The following is a 22,132-nucleotide window of genomic DNA, read 5'->3' on the forward strand; positions in this document are numbered from 1 at the left end:
TAAACCGGCTTTTAGCCTCTTAACATCCTTGATGTGTCATTAAAAGTGCACAGAAAATGTGAGTGATTCCTTCAGAGTGAACACGAGTGAATCTGACTGCAGTAGATGTGAAAGAAATGTATAAAAATGATGTTATTTCAGCCAGCGCAAATACCTGTGTTTACATCCTGTTTTCGGGTGAAGACCAAAGTAGTCGATTGCCGAGTTCACGCGCATAGGTTTAGTACCTATGATCACCAATTGAACGCCAAAGTGTGGTTTGAACACCCCACCCCCAGCTACTCCTGGAGAGACACAACAGAGTTTTGTTCCAGCTGTTACTGAACACAACTGAATCCATTAAGAAAGGTTTTTGCATTTAAAATAACATCCAGGTGTGTGGGAGTACGGTTGAAACTGAACTCTTCAGGAATAAGGCTGTCCAGGACCAGGAATGAGGAACCTGCATTACAGACTTGCTGATAAACCTGTTTTGCACACGTCATTCAAACACAGAACCAGGGAACAGGAATCACATGAGTTCAGAAAAACTCAAGTGCAGTTGAGCTGTTGTGTGTTTGTGTGTCTCATGCAGTAAAATGGCAGAAGCCAGAATTTCCGTGGATCAGGATGAGTTCCTGTGTCCAGTGTGTCTGGATCTCCTGAAGGATCCAGTGGCCATTCCCTGTGGACACAGTTACTGTAAGATCTGTATTACAGGCTGCTGGGATCAGGAGGATCAGATGAGAGTCTACAGCTGCCCTCAGTGCAGACAGACCTTCAGGCCAAGACCTGCTTTAGCTAAAAACACCATGCTGGCTGAACCGGTGGAGAAACTGAAGAAGACTAAACTTCCTGCTGACTGTTACGCTGGAGCTGGAGATGTGCAGTGTGACGTCTGTACTGGAAGAAAACACAAAGCCGTCAAGTCCTGTCTGGTGTGTCTGGAGTCTTACTGTCAAACTCATTTTGACCGTCATGAGGATTTTCACTCCCGTAAGCCACATAAAGTGACTGATGCCACTGGACGACTGCAGGAGATGATCTGCCAAACACATGATAAACTCCTTGAGGTTTTCTGTCGCACTGACCAGAAGTTTATATGTGTGCTGTGTACGATGGACGAACATAAAAACCACGACACTGTATCAGCTGCAGCACAGAGGACAGAGAAACAGGTATGAAACTACACACTGATGAAATAATGTTGACACTATTTATATTGGCACCATATGATCAGGAAACATCATTCACACTGCAGACGTCACAGAAGTGAACAGCAGCTGTAAGTGGACTTTCACTGCTGAGCGTATTTGTGCTTCACATTTAACTTAATAGAAAATATGGTGAAAATACACTGTAAGCATTTATCAACTAAAATTTTTGTTAAACAGGCTTTAAAGGGGTCATGAACTGAGAAATAAAATTTTCACCTATAAGACGTCATCAGAATGTCCTGTAAGTTTTAGAACTGAAAACGTGTTAGTCTAAAAACAGCTTTTATTGTAACCAACAGCTGGTTGTGAAATGTGCCTCTTTACGTAATACTGCAACTAAAGCCTCTGCCGCCCTGCAGAATAAAATCAAAGCCTACTTCATCATGGCAACGTTGGCCCCACTGGCATGTTAGTGAGATTAGGGCCCATATTTATCATCTTTGTCAGTGCTGGTTAATGTTGGTCTGAACCTTTTATAACATGTTTCCGCTGTTCGACTAATTCAACAAGTAGTAGCACTTTTTCCCGCCAGTTCGGTTTTCTTTCGGAATCCATGGTGGCTGAATATATCATAAAATCTAGTCTGCATATACAGTGGGGGGAACACTGCCGATTTTACAGGTTTTCCCACTCACAAAGCATGTAGAGGTCTGTAATGTTTATCATAGGTACTCTTCAACTGTGAGTGACGGTATCTAAAACAAAAATCCAGAAAATCACATTGTATGATTTTTAAGTAATTAATTTGCATTTTATTGCATGACATAAGTATTTGATACATCAGAAAAGCAGAACTTAATATTTGGTACAGAAACCTTTGTTTGCAATTACAGAGATCATACGTTTCCTGTAGTTCTTGACTAGGTTTGCACAGGGATTTTGGCCCACTCCTCCATACAGACCTTCTCCAGATCCTTCAGGTTTCGGGGCTGTCGCTGGGCAATATGGACTTTCAGCTCCCTCCAAAGATTTTCTATCGGGTTCAGGTCTGGAGACTGGCTAGGCCACTCCAGGACCTTGAGATGCTTCTTATAGAGCTACTCCTTAGTTGCCCTGGCTGTGTGTTTCAGGTCATTGTCATGCTGGAAGACCCAGCCACGACCCATCTTCAATGCTCTTACTGAGGGAAGGAGGTTGTTGGCCAAGATCTCGCGATACATGGCCCCATCCTTCCTCCTCTCAATACGGTGCAGTCGTCCTGTCCCCTTTACAGAAGAGCATCCCCAAAGAATGATGTTTCCACCTCCATGCTTCATGGTTGGGATGGTGTTCTTGGGGTTGTACTCATCCTTCTTCTTCCTCCAAACACGGCGAGTGGAGTTTAGACCAAAAAGCTCTATTTTTGTCTCATCAGACCACATGACCTTCTCCCATTCCTCCTCTGGATCATCCAGATGGTCATTGGCAAACTTCAGACGGGCCTTGACAAGCGCTGGCTTGAGCAGGGGGACCTTGCGTGCACTGCAGGATTTTAATCCATGACGACGTAGTGTGTTACTAATGGTTTTCTTTGAGACTGTGGTTCCAGCTCTCTTCAGGTCATTGACCAGGTCCTGCCGTGTAGTTCTGGGCTGATCCCTCATCTTCCTCATGATCATTGATGCCCCACAAGGTGAGATCTTGCATGGTGCCCCAGACTGAGGGAGATTGGCCGTCATCTTGAACGTCTTCCATTTTCTAATAATTGCGCCAACAGTTGTTGCCTTCTCACACTGCAAAAAATGCTTTTCTTACTTAGTATTTTTGTCTTGTTTCCAGTCCAAATATCAAAAAAAATCTTAAATCAAGATGCATTTACTAAAGTAGTAGAATACCATAAGATATTTTGGTAACACTTTACTTGAAGGGGTGTGCATAAGACTGACATGACACCTTCATAATCATGACATGACACATGCCATGAATATGAAGGAGGTTTTATGCATGTTAATGACAACTGTCATTAAGTGTCATTCTCTCAATCATGACGTTTTTTATGCAAATATGACATTGTTTCAGATATCTTTGTTATGACAACTTGACATTACCAAGACAGCATAACCTGTTATAAATATGTCATAAACAAGCAGATTAGTCATCAAACTTAAGAAACTACTTAGTTTTATGGGTTTATATACAGATATATAACAGCTACAAGTCGGAAGTGTATGCACTACCTGCTTTATGCAAGCATATAGGATAAATCACTATACAGGATTTACCCTATTATACTTTATCGACCCGAATTGATAGGTCAAACAGCAAACATCCACCAACAAATAGTCTATAAATAGGCCGTCTTTGAGTTGAACAACGGTTAAATTATTCGTCGGGCTACAGAAGAATACCATAATTCCTCCGTTCAATTAGGCCTAAGACATCGAGAGTCACGCAAACCTATAACAACCCAGCCACAACACATTTTGGGAATAACATGCCTTACCTTAACACAGAATGGATTTCAAGGACTTCGCGCGCAGATCAATGGGCTCGTTTATATTTTTATTGACGAATCTGTGAGTTAACATGAGTGGAATTTGCCCCATAGCGCCACCACACCTTGATGCTCATGACAAGAATAGCATGCATAGTTATCTTTATTGAAGTGAATTACCGGTAGGTTTAAATCGCCGTCCTGCATGAATGAATGATATTTTTGCTATTTTACAAATAATAATTCACGATGATCACAAATTGCATGTCAAAATAACACATTGTCATATTTTTTGAGACCCCCCAAAATTTCACAAATCACATTTTCAGGGGAGCCCATGTCTTATTAAGGGGAGCCGAGCTCCCCCTAGCTCCCCCGTAGTTCGCACCCTGATGATACTGTCCGCTCTTGTGTGTCTAAGGCTGTAGGGTTTGTGTCTGGGCCTCAGTAGTGAGTGAGCTGGGTGATGAATGTCACTAAGTATGGACTGAGCTTTCTTCTTACAGTGCTCTATGTACAGTGTGGTCATTGCTGGGAGGTTAGTCCCAACGATTCTCTCTGCAGTCTTTATAACTCTTTGGAGAGACTTCTTCTCTGCCTGTGTTACATTTCCAAACCACACAGTGATGCCATTTTGTCAAGACACTCTCTATGAGTCCTCTATAGGCATGAGTAAGAGGGCACATCCCAAGCCCAGCCTTCTTTAGAAGCCTGATAAAAATACAGGCGTTTTTGAGCTTTCTTCACTGTGGTAACAGTGTTTGTAGTCCAGCTCAAGTTAGATGTGCAATGCAGGCTAAGGAATTTGTGGCTTTTGGCCCTTTCCACCACAGTGCCCTAGATGGTGAGAGGCTGCAGAGGAGGGCTTTTCTTCCTGAAGTCTATGAAGAGCTCACTGGTCTTATCTACATTGAGGACCAGGTAATTTTCCTCTCCATAGACAATGATGTCTTTGACCAGCTCCCTGTACCCTGTCTCAACCCCACCCTTAATAAGGCCCAAGATGGTCGTATCATCTGCATATTTGATGATGAGTGAGCTGTCCTGAGTGGAGATGCAGTCATGTGCGTACAGTGTATTGAGCTGTGGGCTGAGGCAAAAGCCTTGGGGGGGTGCCTGTGCTAACTGTAAGATTTTCTGATATTATCCCTCCCATCTTTACCACCTGCGCTCTGTTTAGAAGACAGTCCAAAATCCAATTGCAGGTAGTGGCTGGCAGTCCGAGGTCTGTTAACTTTACAATGAGTTTTGCAGGGCGGATGGTATTAATGGCGGAGCTATAGTCTAAAAATAGCATCCTAACATATATTTTGTTATAATCCAGATGTTGAAGTGTGTGGTGTAAAATAAAGGCTACTGCATCGTCCACTGATCCGTTCGGGCGATAGGCAAACTGAAATGAATCTGCAGTGTCTGGAATGTATTCGCATATTTAGGGACCGTCTCAAAATTACATGCGACATCGGTATAAACGTTTCTAACTTCAATAGATTTTGAAGACAATGACTTACAGTCATAAAACACACTGTACACTGTTCACCCAGGTCTCATGTATGATGCACACCTTTTAGATTTTTGATATTTATGACAATAAACGGCTAAATCATATGAAAATATTGTTATGTATTTCATTACTGTATGGCATCATATACAAAATATGACAATATTTAAAGCTCAATAGCTTTTGAAGACAATGACTTACAGTCATACAACACACTGTACACTGTTCATATAGGTGTCAGGTATGATGCACACCTTTTAGATTTTTGATATTTATGACAATAAACGGCTAAATCATATGCAAATATTGTTATGTATTTCACTACTGTATGGGGTCATATACAAAATATGACAATATTTAAAGCTCAATAGCTTTTGAAGACAATGACTTACAGTCATACAACCAACTGTACACTGTTCATATAGGTGTCAGGTATGATGCACACCTTTTAGATTTTTGATATTTATGACAATAAACGGCTAAATCATATGCAAATATCGCTATGTATTTCACTACTGTATGGGGTCATATACAAAATATGACAATATTTAAAGCTCAATAGCTTTTGAAGACAATGACTTACAGTCATACAACCAACTGTACACTGTTCATATAGGTGTCAGGTATGATGCACACCTTTTAGATTTTTGATATTTATGACAATAAACGGCTAAATCATATGCAAATATTGTTATGTATTTCACTACTGTATGGGGTCATATACAAAATATGACAATATTTAAAGCTCAATAGCTTTTGAAGACAATGACTTACAGTCATACAACACACTGTACACTGTTCATATAGGTGTCAGGTATGATGCACACCTTTTAGATTTTTGATATTTATGACAATAAACGGCTAAATCATATGCAAATATTGTTATGTATTTCACTACTGTATGGGGTCATATACAAAATATGACAATATTTAAAGCTCAATAGCTTTTGAAGACAATGACTTACAGTCATACAACCAACTGTACACTGTTCATATAGGTGTCAGGTATGATGCACACCTTTTAGATTTTTGATATTTATGACAATAAACGGCTAAATCATATGCAAATATTGTTATGTATTTCACTACTGTATGGGGTCATATACAAAATATGACAATATTTAAAGCTCAATAGCTTTTGAAGACAATGACTTACAGTCATACAACCAACTGTACACTGTTCATATAGGTGTCAGGTATGATGCACACCTTTTAGATTTTTGATATTTATGACAATAAACGGCTAAATCATATGCAAATATCACTATGTATTTCATTACTGTATGGGGTCATGTACAAAATATGACAATATTTAAAGCTCAATAGCTTTTGAAGACAATGACTTACAGTCATACAACCAACTGTACACTGTTCATATAGGTGTCAGGTATGATGCACACCTTTTAGATTTTTGATATTTATGACAATAAACGGCTAAATCATATGCAAATATTGTTATGTATTTCACTACTGTATGGGGTCATATACAAAATATGACAATATTTAAAGCTCAATAGCTTTTGAAGACAATGACTTACAGTCATACAACCAACTGTACACTGTTCATATAGGTGTCAGGTATGATGCACACCTTTTAGATTTTTGATATTTATGACAATAAACGGCTAAATCATATGCAAATATTGTTATGTATTTCACTACTGTATGGGGTCATATACAAAATATGACAATATTTAAAGCTCAATAGCTTTTGAAGACAATGACTTACAGTCATACAACACACTGTACACTGTTCATATAGGTGTCAGGTATGATGCACACCTTTTAGATTTTTGATATGTATGACAATAAACGGCTAAATCATATGCAAATATCACTATGTATTTCACTACTGTATGGGATCATGTACAAAATATGACAATATTTAAAGCTCAATAGCTTTTGAAGACAATGACTTACAGTCATACAACACACTGTACACTGTTCATATAGGTGTCATGTATGATGCACACCTTTTAGATTTTTGATATTTATGACAATAAACGGCTAAATCATATGCAAATATTGTTATGTATTTCACTACTGTATGGGGTCATATACAAAATATGACAATATTTAAAGCTCAATAGCTTTTGAAGACAATGACTTACAGTCATACAACCAACTGTACACTGTTCATATAGGTGTCAGGTATGATGCACACCTTTTCGATTTTTGATATGTATGACAATAAACGGCTAAATCATATGCAAATATCACTATGTATTTCATTACTGTATGGGATCATGTACAAAATATGACAATATTTAAAGCTCAATAGCTTTTGAAGACAATGACTTACAGTCATACAACACACTGTACACTGTTCATATAGGTGTCAGGTATGATGCACACCTTTTAGATTTTTGATATTTATGACAATAAACGGCTAAATCATATGCAAATATTGTTATGTATTTCACTACTGTATGGGGTCATATACAAAATATGACAATATTTAAAGCTCAATAGCTTTTGAAGACAATGACTTACAGTCATACAACCAACTGTACACTGTTCATATAGGTGTCAGGTATGATGCACACCTTTTCGATTTTTGATATTTATGACAATAAACGGCTAAATCATATGCAAATATTGTTATGTATTTTACTACTGTATGGGATCATATACAAAATATGACAATATTTAAAGCTCAATAGCTTTTGAAGACAATGACTTACAGTCATACAACCAACTGTACACTGTTCATATAGGTGTCAGGTATGATGCACACCTTTTAGATTTTTGATATTTATGACAATAAACGGCTAAATCATATGCAAATATTGTTATGTATTTCACTACTGTATGGCATCATATACAAAATATGACAATATTTAAAGCTCAATAGCTTTTGAAGACAATGACTTACAGTCATACAACCAACTGTACACTGTTCATATAGGTGTCAGGTATGATGCACACCTTTTAGATTTTTGATATTTATGACAATAAACGGCTAAATCATATGCAAATATCACTATGTATTTCACTACTGTATGGGGTCATGTACAAAATATGACAATATTTAAAGCTCAATAGCTTTTGAAGACAATGACTTACAGTCATACAACACACTGTACACTGTTCATATAGGTGTCAGGTATGATGCACACCTTTTAGATTTTTGATATTTATGACAATAAACGGCTAAATCATATGAAAATATTGTTATGTATTTCATGTCATTGTCTTCAAAAGCTATTGAGCTTTAAATATTGTCATATTATCATACCTGACACCTATATGAACAGTGTACAGTGTGTTGTATGACTGTAAGTCATTGTCTTAAAAAGCTATTGAGCTTTAAATATTGTCATATTTTGTACATGATCCCATACAGTAATGAAATACATAGTGATATTTGCATATGATTTAGCCGTTTATTGTCATAAATATCAAAAATCTAAAAGGTGTGCATCATACCTGACACCTATATGAACAGTGTACAGTTGGTTGTATGACTGTAAGTCATTGTCTTCAAAAGCTATTGAGCTTTAAATATTGTCATATTTTGTATATGACCCCATACAGTAGTGAAATACATAACAATATTTGCATATGATTTAGCCGTTTATTGTCATAAATATCAAAAATCTAAAAGGTGTGCATCATACCTGACACCTATATGAACAGTGTACAGTTGGTTGTATGACTGTAAGTCATTGTCTTCAAAAGCTATTGAGCTTTAAATATTGTCATATTTTGTATATGATCCCATACAGTAGTAAAATACATAACAATATTTGCATATGATTTAGCCGTTTATTGTCATAAATATCAAAAATCTAAAAGGTGTGCATCATACCTGACACCTATATGAACAGTGTACAGTTGGTTGTATGACTGTAAGTCATTGTCTTCAAAAGCTATTGAGCTTTAAATATTGTCATATTTTGTATATGACCCCATACAGTAGTGAAATACATAACAATATTTGCATATGATTTAGCCGTTTATTGTCATAAATATCAAAAATCTAAAAGGTGTGCATCATACCTGACACCTATATGAACAGTGTACAGTGTGTTGTATGACTGTAAGTCATTGTCTTCAAAAGCTATTGAGCTTTAAATATTGTCATATTTTGTATATGATCCCATACAGTAGTAAAATACATAACAATATTTGCATATGATTTAGCCGTTTATTGTCATAAATATCAAAAATCTAAAAGGTGTGCATCATACCTGACACCTATATGAACAGTGTACAGTTGGTTGTATGACTGTAAGTCATTGTCTTCAAAAGCTATTGAGCTTTAAATATTGTCATATTTTGTACATGACCCCATACAGTAGTGAAATACATAGCGATATTTGCATATGATTTAGCCGTTTATTGTCATAAATATCAAAAATCTAAAAGGTGTGCATCATACCTGACACCTATATGAACAGTGTACAGTTGGTTGTATGACTGTAAGTCATTGTCTTCAAAAGCTATTGAGCTTTAAATATTGTCATATTTTGTATATGACCCCATACAGTAGTGAAATACATAACAATATTTGCATATGATTTAGCCGTTTATTGTCATACATATCAAAAATCTAAAAGGTGTGCATCATACCTGACACCTATATGAACAGTGTACAGTTGGTTGTATGACTGTAAGTCATTGTCTTCAAAAGCTATTGAGCTTTAAATATTGTCATATTTTGTATATGATCCCATACAGTAGTAAAATACATAACAATATTTGCATATGATTTAGCCGTTTATTGTCATAAATATCAAAAATCTAAAAGGTGTGCATCATACCTGACACCTATATGAACAGTGTACAGTTGGTTGTATGACTGTAAGTCATTGTCTTCAAAAGCTATTGAGCTTTAAATATTGTCATATTTTGTATATGACCCCATACAGTAGTGAAATACATAACAATATTTGCATATGATTTAGCCGTTTATTGTCATACATATCAAAAATCTAAAAGGTGTGCATCATACCTGACACCTATATGAACAGTGTACAGTTGGTTGTATGACTGTAAGTCATTGTCTTCAAAAGCTATTGAGCTTTAAATATTGTCATATTTTGTATATGACCCCATACAGTAGTGAAATACATAACAATATTTGCATATGATTTAGCCGTTTATTGTCATACATATCAAAAATCTAAAAGGTGTGCATCATACCTGACACCTATATGAACAGTGTACAGTGTGTTGTATGACTGTAAGTCATTGTCTTCAAAAGCTATTGAGCTTTAAATATTGTCATATTTTGTATATGACCCCATACAGTAGTGAAATACATAACAATATTTGCATATGATTTAGCCGTTTATTGTCATAAATATCAAAAATCTAAAAGGTGTGCATCATACCTGACACCTATATGAACAGTGTACAGTTGGTTGTATGACTGTAAGTCATTGTCTTCAAAAGCTATTGAGCTTTAAATATTGTCATATTTTGTATATGACCCCATACAGTAGTGAAATACATAGTGATATTTGCATATGATTTAGCCGTTTATTGTCATAAATATCAAAAATCTAAAAGGTGTGCATCATACCTGACACCTATATGAACAGTGTACAGTTGGTTGTATGACTGTAAGTCATTGTCTTCAAAAGCTATTGAGCTTTAAATATTGTCATATTTTGTACATGATCCCATACAGTAATGAAATACATAGTGATATTTGCATATGATTTAGCCGTTTATTGTCATAAATATCAAAAATCTAAAAGGTGTGCATCATACCTGACACCTATATGAACAGTGTACAGTGTGTTGTATGACTGTAAGTCATTGTCTTCAAAAGCTATTGAGCTTTAAATATTGTCATATTTTGTATATGATCCCATACAGTAGTAAAATACATAACAATATTTGCATATGATTTAGCCGTTTATTGTCATAAATATCAAAAATCTAAAAGGTGTGCATCATACCTGACACCTATATGAACAGTGTACAGTTGGTTGTATGACTGTAAGTCATTGTCTTCAAAAGCTATTGAGCTTTAAATATTGTCATATTTTGTATATGACCCCATACAGTAGTGAAATACATAACAATATTTGCATATGATTTAGCCGTTTATTGTCATAAATATCAAAAATCTAAAAGGTGTGCATCATACCTGACACCTATATGAACAGTGTACAGTTGGTTGTATGACTGTAAGTCATTGTCTTCAAAAGCTATTGAGCTTTAAATATTGTCATATTTTGTATATGATCCCATACAGTAGTAAAATACATAACAATATTTGCATATGATTTAGCCGTTTATTGTCATAAATATCAAAAATCTAAAAGGTGTGCATCATACCTGACACCTATATGAACAGTGTACAGTTGGTTGTATGACTGTAAGTCACTGTCTTCAAAAGCTATTGAGCTTTAAATATTGTCATATTTTGTACATGATCCCATACAGTAATGAAATACATAGTGATATTTGCATATGATTTAGCCGTTTATTGTCATAAATATCAAAAATCTAAAAGGTGTGCATCATACCTGACACCTATATGAACAGTGTACAGTGTGTTGTATGACTGTAAGTCATTGTCTTCAAAAGCTATTGAGCTTTAAATATTGTCATATTTTGTATATGACCCCATACAGTAGTGAAATACATAACAATATTTGCATATGATTTAGCCGTTTATTGTCATAAATATCAAAAATCTAAAAGGTGTGCATCATACCTGACACCTATATGAACAGTGTACAGTGTGTTGTATGACTGTAAGTCATTGTCTTCAAAAGCTATTGAGCTTTAAATATTGTCATATTTTGTACATGATCCCATACAGTAATGAAATACATAGTGATATTTGCATATGATTTAGCCGTTTATTGTCATACATATCAAAAATCTAAAAGGTGTGCATCATACCTGACACCTATATGAACAGTGTACAGTTGGTTGTATGACTGTAAGTCATTGTCTTCAAAAGCTATTGAGCTTTAAATATTGTCATATTTTGTATATGACCCCATACAGTAGTGAAATACATAACAATATTTGCATATGATTTAGCAGTTTATTGTCATAAATATCAAAAATCTAAAAGGTGTGCATCATACATGAGACCTGGGTGAACAGTGTACAGTGTGTTTTATGACTGTAAGTCATTGTCTTCAAAATCTATTGAAGTTAGAAACGTTTATACCGATGTCGCATGTAATTTTGAGACGGTCCCTAAATATGCGAATATCGAACGTCCAACGTCAAACCAACTTCATGCCAGTAGAATACTTGTGTGTTAAAACGAATCTGCAGTAGAAGTTTGTCACGGTTTAGAGAGAGAGAACCCAGGCGCAGAATGAACGGTGAGCAAACAGTTAATTATGGACAATTCGTACAGATGAGGATACTCAGAACACCACATTTAGCAGGCGGGCGACCAGGACATCAAACAACGGAGAGGATGAGTGATGTGAATAATGTTGAGTGGAAGCCAAACGGGAACCAGAATGAAGATAACTCCAAACGATCTCAGAGGTTGTCAATTTCTGTGGAAACTTAATGCACACATGTAACACAGACAACACACCAAAACAAACCAGCAAAGACAAGAGGAAAAGCACAATATAAAGGGACTACAACACATAAGGATCAGGTGAGCACAATTAATGAAAGGGACCAAAGCACATGAGGATCAGGTGAGCACAATTAGTGAAATGAGGGCAAGACGAGAACTAAACAATGGGGCGTGGTAACAGAAAACAAGGAGGCAGGACAAGAGGAGCACATGGCAAACACAAACAAAGACAGAGCCATGTGCTCAGACACAAAACCAACAAGGAAACATTAAACAATGACAAAACAGACAAGACAGTAAGAGCAGAATCCTGACAAAGTTAAGGCAGTCCGGCAGGGTGCCCTCTGCGATTTTGGTGCTCCTATTGTAGTTTGTAATAGATTGGATTTCCTTCCACATGATGTGTGTGTTGTTCTGTAGATGGAGGCTTTCAAGTTTTTGGGAGCATGCCCTTTTTGCTGCTTTGATGGACTTTCACAGTTCGTGTTTGGCACTTTTATACTCCTCTTTCCTTCCAGACTTGTAAGCCTCACGTCTTTCCTTGATCTTTTTTTCATATATCAGCATTAAACCAAGGCTTTTGGTTTGGAAAACCATGGACAGTACGTACTGGAACACGTATGGAGGTACACCAGCTGATATAGTCACTGACTGTCTCTGTATAATCATGAATATTGTATTCAGCCTCCTTGAAGATGTTCATATCCATGGCTTCCAGACAACCCTGAAGGCTGGCCATAGAACTGTCAGTCCAAACATTAACAGTGCGAGTGGTGGCAGGGGTAGCCTTTAACCTGTTTATGTATATGGAAGTAGAATAGCAACGTGATCAGACTTCCCAAAATTCACATTTTTTTAGGTTACAGTAGCAGTGATCCAGTGTTTTATTATCTCTAGTAGGAAAAGTCACATATTGATACGGTTTGGGAATGTCTTTACGGAGACTGCAATGATTAAAATCTCTTAAAATTATAAAAGCAGAAGTTATAACACACTTCCTGTGTCCCATTATTCAACACAGTTGATTCTAAGGGCGACGTCGCACACAGGGGCGCGCCATCTAATGACATTCCCAGCTCAAGTCAATCTAAAAAAAACAACATTACCTTCCAAAGGATCCTAATGCTAGGAATATGTTTATTTATTTTGAACAATGTGAATGTCTCAGTTGAGCATTATTTATTTGTATTTGCTACATTTTACTGTGGATTCTTTAGTAAATTATTTGCAATTTCGGCACAGGCTTTGCAAACAGACTTCTAAGATATGGACTCGATAGTAATGCCACAACATGTGAGTAACTGTTAATTCTAATGCCTGATCTGTGACCAGTGATTTCTGATGTAATGATTCATGTACAGTCAGATGTTCTTTGTCTATGTGTCAGTCAATCAAACCAGTGACAAAACGATCAACTTCACATAGTTTCTCTTAGTTGGATTAAAATATTCCGTTATTTAAACTGTGATTAAATTATATATAGAAAGTGATCAAAGTACGCTCCCTTCAATCGCTGGAACTGTCAATCAAACAGCGCGAGTTCATCAAGTGCTATTGGAATTAACGTATACTAGTTTCCTAATTAAAAACTTAGACATGAATGCCCTCTCAAGTCAAAATGTTAATGCGATGAGCTCGTAATCATGACTTCAAAAGTGGGAAGTAGGAAATTTCCGATAGCATGTGAAGGCAGCGTGAGTTTTGGACTCTTCCCAAAACTCCCTTTATAATAAACTAATCTCTTACTTACATTATGTTTGCACTGTTAGTAATGATGAAAGCATTTGTTAGTGTGCAGAAATCGAGTTACAATGATGAGATGCATGCTACGATGCTCATCATTGCAACCTCTCATGCCATGATCTAAATATAATGCTATTATCAACACATTTCTAGATTAGTTAACATTGAGAGCTGTAATAGTAAAAATGTGCTAAAAGTTTTTGAGAGAGTTCCACATGTAATTGTAATCTAGCCATTTCATATGCAAAAAATGTTAGTCAATCACAGCAGTGGGCATTTACACTGAAGTCTCACAGCAGCCAATCACAGCAGTGGGCGTTTACACTGAAGTTTCACAGCAGCCAATCACAGCAGTGGGCGTTTACACTGAAGTCTCACAGCAGGCAATCACAGCAGTGGGCGTTTACACTGAAGTCTCACAGCAGCCAATCACAGCAGTGGGCGTTTACATGGAAGTCTCACAACAGCCAATCACAGCAGTGGGTGTTTACACTGAAGTCTCACAACAGCCGATTACAGCAGTGGGCGTTTACATTGAAGTCTCACAGCAGCCAATCACAGCAGTGGGTGTTTACATTGAAGTCTCACAGCAGCCAATCACAGCAGTGGGCGTTTACACTGAAGTCTCACAACAGCCAATCACAGCAGTGGGTGTTTACATTGAAGTCTAAGAGCAGCCAATCACAGCAGTGGGCGTTTACGCTGAAGTCTCACAGCAGCCAATCACAGCAGTGGGCGTTTACACCGAAGTCTCAGAGCAGACATGCCCCTTCAAACAGAAGTCAAATCAGAGGCTAAAATCAGGGTAGCAAAAATGCATTTTATTTCTAAATTATGACAATTTTTTTATGTCAAATTCATACTAACATTATAAGTGCACACCCCAGGAAACATTATAAAACAATAAAACAATGCAGTTCATGACCCCTTTAATAAAGCAACATAAAATAATGGAAAATATTCACCCATTGTTTGACAAAATATATCTCTATCAAGAATAATGCGAGTTAAATGCAGCGACAGACGCAAAGAGTTTCTGAGTCCATTTAAACTATATAGAGCCGCAGGTCTGTTATTCAGCAGAAACACTGTCATTGTGAAGCTTTACATCTGAGTCAGTTTCACTTTTATGATACTTATGCTTGCTGTGTTAATCAGGCCTTATGCTTCATGTAAATTTGTGTACAATGGTGGTAAAACTGATCAATCATCCCTTCAGGAGTTTGAATCTCCAGCCATTGGTTATTATTTCTACTGTTACTGGATTCAACTCTTCACATGCTGATATAGTGACAGTATAAAGTGCCATCTGTGTTACTGGTTTGTGCTGCAGAAGCAGCTGAAGGAGACGCAGAGGTCGTTCCAGCAGAGGATCCAGCAGAGAGAGAAAGATCTTCAGCAGCTGAGAGAGGCTGTAGAGTCTCATAAGGTGAGTCTGGAGAAGAAGAGAAGTTTGAGAAGTCTCAGTCAGGACTCACTGAAGCTCACTGTGTGATTGTGATGTGTGTCCTAACAGCGCTCTGCACACACAGCAGTGGAGGACAGTGAGCGGATCTTCACTGAGCTCATCCGCTCCATTGAGAGAAGCCGCTCTGAGGCGACACAGCGGATCAGAGATCAGGAAAAGACTGCAGTGAGTCGAGCTGAAGAACGACTGGAGCGACTGGAGCAGGAGATCAATGATCTGAGGAGGAGAGACGCTGAGCTGGAGCAGCTTTCACACACACAGGATCACATACATTTCCTGCAGGTAACAGAGATCCAGAAGAACAGGATCATAGTGGACTTGAGCAAGAGACTCTCAGAGAAACATTTCATGAGAGCAGAATGAGCCGCTGACTGAAGTGTTGATCTGTGTGTTCGGTTATTATATAATCATCAGTCAGACTCTCATCTGATCATCTTCACTCACAGTTCAACTTTTTTACCTCATTTTCCTTCTGATTTCTTATAGAATGGTGAAATCCGTGAACTTGATGGTAGCAATTTGAGTAATGTTCATCAAAGTTGGATCAGATGATCTTCAAACTTGACAGAATTGACAGTATTTTCATAATTGTTTGCCTTTAAAGGAGAACTCCGGTCAGTTTTAACATTGAGCTCATTTTTTTGTACATTTGGAGTGCTGTCAATACAGAGAACAACGACAAAAATCGGTGTTGCCTACACCGAGTTATTCTATTTTTAATATTTGCACCCTGTTCACTTCAATGGGGCAAGTACTAAACCTGCTTTTAGCCTCTTAACATCCTTGATGTGTCATTACAAGTGCACAGAAAATGTGAGTGATTCCTTCAGAGTGAACACGAGTGGATCTGACTGCAGTAGATGTGAAAGAAATGTATAAAAATGATGTTATTTAAGCCAGCGCAAATACCTGTTTACATCCTGTTTTTTGGTTGAAGTCCAAAGTAATCGATTGCCGAGTTCACGCGCGTGATCATAGGTAACTAAACCTATGCGCGTGAACTCGGCAATCGACTACTTTGGACTTCAACCGAAAAACAGGATGTAAACAGGTATTTGCGCTGGCTTAAATAACATCATTTTTATACATTTCTTTCACATCTACTGCAGTCAGATCCACTCGTGTTCACTCTGAAGGAATCACTCACATTTTCTGTGCACTTGTAATGACACATCAAGGATGTTAAGAGGCTAAAAGCAGGTTTAGTACTTGCCCCATTGAAGTCAACAGGGTGCAAATATTAAAAATAGAATAACTCGGTGTAGGCAACACCGATTTTTGTCGTTGTTCTCTGTATTGACAGCACTCCAAATGTACAAAAAAATGAGCTCAATGTTAAAATTGACCGGAGTTCTCCTTTAACCACTCCCCTCAAACCATTAGTCTGCTATGAGCAGAGATGGAGAGGAGGAGCGCTAGAGTAAAACCCTGCCCTCTGTTCAATATTCCTTCTCACTGGGAAATACGTCACAACACTGGAGAAAAGTCGTTTGCAACTTCCGGTACACGAAGACTTTAAAAGTTAAATTACCCCAAATCCAAGCATTTATAAAATAATTGTTAAGTACCTCACATTTCATAGAAAATTAAATTAACGGAAAAAAAAATCACATACAGTGGGGAGAACAAGTATTTGATACACTGCCGATTTTGCAGGTTTTCCCACTTACAAAGCATGTGGAAGTCTGTAATTTTTATCATAGGTACTCTTCAGCTGTGAGAGACGGAATCTAAAACAAAAATCCATAAAATCACATTGTATGATTTTTAAATAATTAATTTGCATTTTATTGCATGACATTAGTATTTGATCACCTACCAACCAGTAAGAATTCCGGCTCTCACAGACCTGTTAGTTTTTCTTTAAGAAGCCCTCCTGTTCTCCACTCATTACCTGTATTAACTGCACCTGTTTGAACTCGTTACCTGTATAAAAGACACCTGTCCACACACTCTATCAAACAGACTCCAACCTCTCCACAATGGCCAAGACCAGAGAGCTGCGTAAGGACATCAGGGATAAAATTGTAGACCTGCACAAGGCTGGGATGGGCTACAGGACAATAGGCAAGCAGCTTGGTGAGAAGGCAACAACTGTTGGGGCAATTATTAGAAAATGGAAGAAGTTCAAGATGACGGTCAATCTCCCTCGGTCTGGGGCACCATGCAAGATCTCACCTCGTGGGGCATCAATGATCATGAGGAAGATGAGGGATCAGCCCAGAACTACACGGCAGGACCTCGTCAATGACCTGAAGAGAGCTGGGACCACAGTCTCAAAGAGAACCATTAGTAACACACTACGTCGTCATGGATTAAAATCCTGCAGCGCACGCAAGGTCCCCCTGCTCAAGCCAGCGCATGTCCAGGCCCGTCCGAAGTTTGCCAATGACCATCTGTATGATCCAGAGGAGGAATGGGAGAAGGTCATGTGGTCTGATGAGACAAAAATAGAGCTTTTTGGTCTAAACTCCACTCGCCGTGTTTGGAGGAAGAAGAAGGATGAGTACAACCCCAAGAACACCATCCCAACCGTGAAGCATGGAGGTGGAAACATCATTCTTTGGGCATGCTTTTCTGCAAAGGGGACATGACGACTGCACCGTATTGAGGGGAGGAAGGATGGGGCCATGTATCCTCGAGAACTTGGCCAACAACCTCCTTCCCTCAGTAAGAGCATTGAAGATGGGTCGTGGCTGGGTCTTCCAGCATGACAATGACCTGAAACACACAGCCAGGGCAACTAAGGAGTAGCTCTGTAAGAAGCATCTCAAGGTCCTGGAGTGGCCTAGCCAGTCTCCAGACCTGAACCCAATAGAAAATATTTGGAGGGAGCTGAAAGTCCATATTGCCCAGCGACAGCCCCGAAACCTGAAGGATCTGGAGAAGGTCTGTATGGAGGAGTCGGCCAGAATCCCTGTGCAAACCTAGTCAAGAACTACAGGAAACGTATGATCTCTGTAATTGCAAACAAAGGTTTCTGTACCAAATATTAAGTTTTGCTTTTCTGATGTATCAAATACTTATGTCATGCAATAAAATGCAAATTAATTACTTAAAAATCATGCAATGTGATTTTCTGGATTTTTGTTTTAGATTCCGTCACTCACAGTTGAAGAGTACCTATGATAAACATTACAGACTTCTACATGCTTTGTGAGTGGGAAAACCTGTAAAATCGGCAGTGTATCAAATACTTGTTCTCCCCACTGTATTAATGCCTTTTCATCACACAAATATGAATTTAGTAAACTTTGTCCTTTAATTCTGTGAATTAAACAAATGCTTTAATTCCCAGTGTATTAAAGTTGTTTAGAGTTACATTTACACAATATAATACAGCTAAGTTGGAGATTGATGCATTTGATAAGGATAATGATCTTGATCTTGTTGATTTTATTTAAAATATTTAATGTGAGAGAGATGTTAGTATATTACTGACCTCTAGATTTTATTTCCACATGTGAATGAATCACTTTCATGTTTCCTGGAGAAATGTTTTTGTTTTGTTGTGGTTGTTGTTGCTTTATTTCACTGCTGCTGTCATTATTTTTTTTTAAATATATAATTTCAAAACACACTAAATATTTGGATTTTGCAGTATTTCTAATAAAATCATGCATTTCTTAAACTAAAATTAGCTCAAACTGATCCCTTAGGAAGGTCACATATAGTGTAAATGACAAACGCTAGAACTTGCATCTCTAATGTCACATAATGAATATGAGAAGAATGAAGCTGATGCTGTGAAAGTGCTGGATTGAGGAGAGTTACTAAAGATCAACAAGAGCCGCACAAATCTGACAGTAGAGCAGGTTATTGATGAAGTGTGGAGGTGATGAGCTTTGATTTCTGTTTTCTCTAGAGTTTCCAGTCTCTCTCAGCTCCTCCTGAATCTACAGACGTAAATGACAATCCCTTCAGTTCTCTCTCCTCTTTTGATGGCGTGAGAGAATCTGTCCGTCAGCTGAGAGACAAACTGGAGGATTTCTGCAAAGAGGAGCTGAAGAAGATCTATGACAGAGGTAAAGTCCTGGAGATTCTGTTCTCAGAAATGATCCTCCATCATCTCAGATCATGTAGAAGATCATATTAGAAATGTCTTAGGAACGGATGCAGGGATCATTTTCTCTTGACATGATAATCACACTCTTCATGTCTGTTGATTTCCACAGTCACTTTCTCCAACATTGTTCCCAGGACCAGGAACGACTTCCTACAATGTAAGTCACTGAGAAAACAAGCAGAAAAACTCACTGAGTGTGTTCATGTTCTTCCTGGAGAAGTGAAAGAAAACATGACAGAAGAGTTTTAGAGTTGATCATGTAAATGATGTTCAGTCAGGACCACTACCGTCAAATATGATTAACAATTAGCATACCGTTTGGATTGGCGGCATGGTTCCGTTCTGGGCGAGAACTCCCTGCGCATCCATGCAGCCTAGCATGAATAAGAGCCTGGAGAGCAGCAATAACCCCCCTTGTGGTAAACAGACCAGAACCAACATGAATGTTTGCAAATATATTTAATTCAAGATTTTTTAAAGTACAACATAATTCAACAATTTATTCTAATTCAAGGGGAATCAGAATGCCAAATCCTGACTGGGCGAGAGGAGGAGCTGGGGAGGGAGGAGGGTAATTAGCTCCTGAGAAACACGATAGCTGCTGATAATACTGAATGAGCTTATATATGTATACGGTGATAGGCGTCGTATTCCTATAGGTAGATGTGGATCAGCTGATGCGAGCTTGACTAACGTAACCTGCCAGAACTGACGCTACGCTTGATATTTGCACAGCATATCTGGTAAACTGCACTGAGACACTGATGATATATTGAACATGAAGAGTTCAGATACATTAAAAGATCAGACAGATTCATAATTCCTGATTCTGATGTGTTTTATCTCCATCAGATTCCCATCAGCTCAATCTGGATCTGAACACAGTGAATAAATACGTCCGTCTGTCTGAGAGGAACAGAGTGATTGCTTACACTCAAACAGTCCAGTCATATCCTAATCATCCAGATAGATTTGATGATGTGTGTCAGGTGTTGTGTAGAGAGAGTGTGTGTGGACGCTGTTACTGGGAGATTGAGTGGAGTGGGTATAATGTGTTTATATCAGTGTCATACAAGAGCATCAGCAGGAAGGGATCGGGTAAAGAGTGTGTGTTTGGACGTAATGATCAGTCCTGGAGTTTGATCTGCTCTTCCTCCAGTTACTCATTCAGACACAATAACATAGAGACTAAACTCCCTGTAAAGTCCATCAGGCGTAGAATAGGAGTGTATGTGGATCACAGTGCAGGAACGCTGTCCTTCTACAGCGTCTCTGACATGATGAGCCTCATCCACACAGTCCAGACCACATTCACTCAACCGCTCTATCCTGGGTTTTGGGTTGGTATCGAATCATCAGTGAAACTGTGTTGATGAATCAGAATAGACTGTAGAGAGTTTCTACCCATAATGCTTTGAGCTGCATGATAAATCAGTGACTGTCACACTGGCTTGACTAGATAATCCAAGATAAGAGGCTTGACGCAGAAAGACGACAAACACTTACATTTAATAAACAATACATTTCAATTTCAATTTATTTATAAAGCACAATTAAAAACAACTGCCGTTGACCAATTTGCTATACAAAATGAATAACCATTCAATAAAATACAAACAAAGACAAAAGTAAACAACAAAGCATAGAAAGTAGTGATGTGTCGTTCGCGAACGAGCCGGCTCTAAGAGCCGATTCTTTGTAGTGAACACAGATCAATGGGGGAGACGGATTTAAGACTTTTGCCTTTAGTTATTTGATTTGTTTGCTGTGGTTCTGTGTTCAGTTGTTAAATTAAAGTTTTTTTTTATGTTAAATAATAGTAACTGTATTTTTTTTGTAACGAAAACATGCATACAAAAAATGAGACTTTTATGGAAACACTGAATATAAAATTGCTCACCAAAACAAATCATTCACATCTGCTAAATTGGGATAAAATAGCTCATAGTATCTCCGAGTGATTCGAACGGAGCCAAGCCAAAAGAGCCGAATCTTTGAAAAGTCCGGACTTCCCATCTCTAATAAAAAGACAACTCATGAATTACAAGACAGATCAAATAAAAAAGATTTTAACTTATATTTAAAAATAGATATTGTGGGAGCAGTTCTGATTTGAACAGGACATGAATATCAGATGACTGAGGGTTTAAATACACAAGATAACAATGGACTAAATGAAGGACAGGTGATGGTGATAAGTTGTTATGGAATAATAATACTACAGCTGGC

At 37.9% G+C, this 22,132-nt stretch overlaps 1 protein-coding gene across 1 annotated transcript; it reads left to right on the forward strand.

Moving 5' to 3' along the window:
• Window positions 1–566: 566 nt before the first annotated feature.
• Window positions 567–21,276, forward strand: LOC308692749 (tripartite motif-containing protein 16-like; the record flags this gene model as incomplete). The annotated part of the gene is made up of 6 exons (XM_081369082.1): window positions 567–1,157; window positions 15,703–15,798; window positions 15,886–16,119; window positions 19,703–19,862; window positions 20,013–20,060; window positions 20,756–21,276. The coding sequence occupies exons 1-6, from the start codon at window positions 579–581 to the stop codon at window positions 21,274–21,276; spliced, it is 1,638 nt and encodes a 545-aa protein (XP_081225208.1). The 5' UTR covers window positions 567–578.
• Between the last annotated feature and the right edge of the window lie 856 nt (window positions 21,277–22,132).

Source organism: Scardinius erythrophthalmus, assembly GCF_964197995.2.
Source record: "Scardinius erythrophthalmus genome assembly, chromosome: 6".
In the NCBI taxonomy this organism is placed as follows: domain Eukaryota; kingdom Metazoa; phylum Chordata; class Actinopteri; order Cypriniformes; family Leuciscidae; genus Scardinius; species Scardinius erythrophthalmus.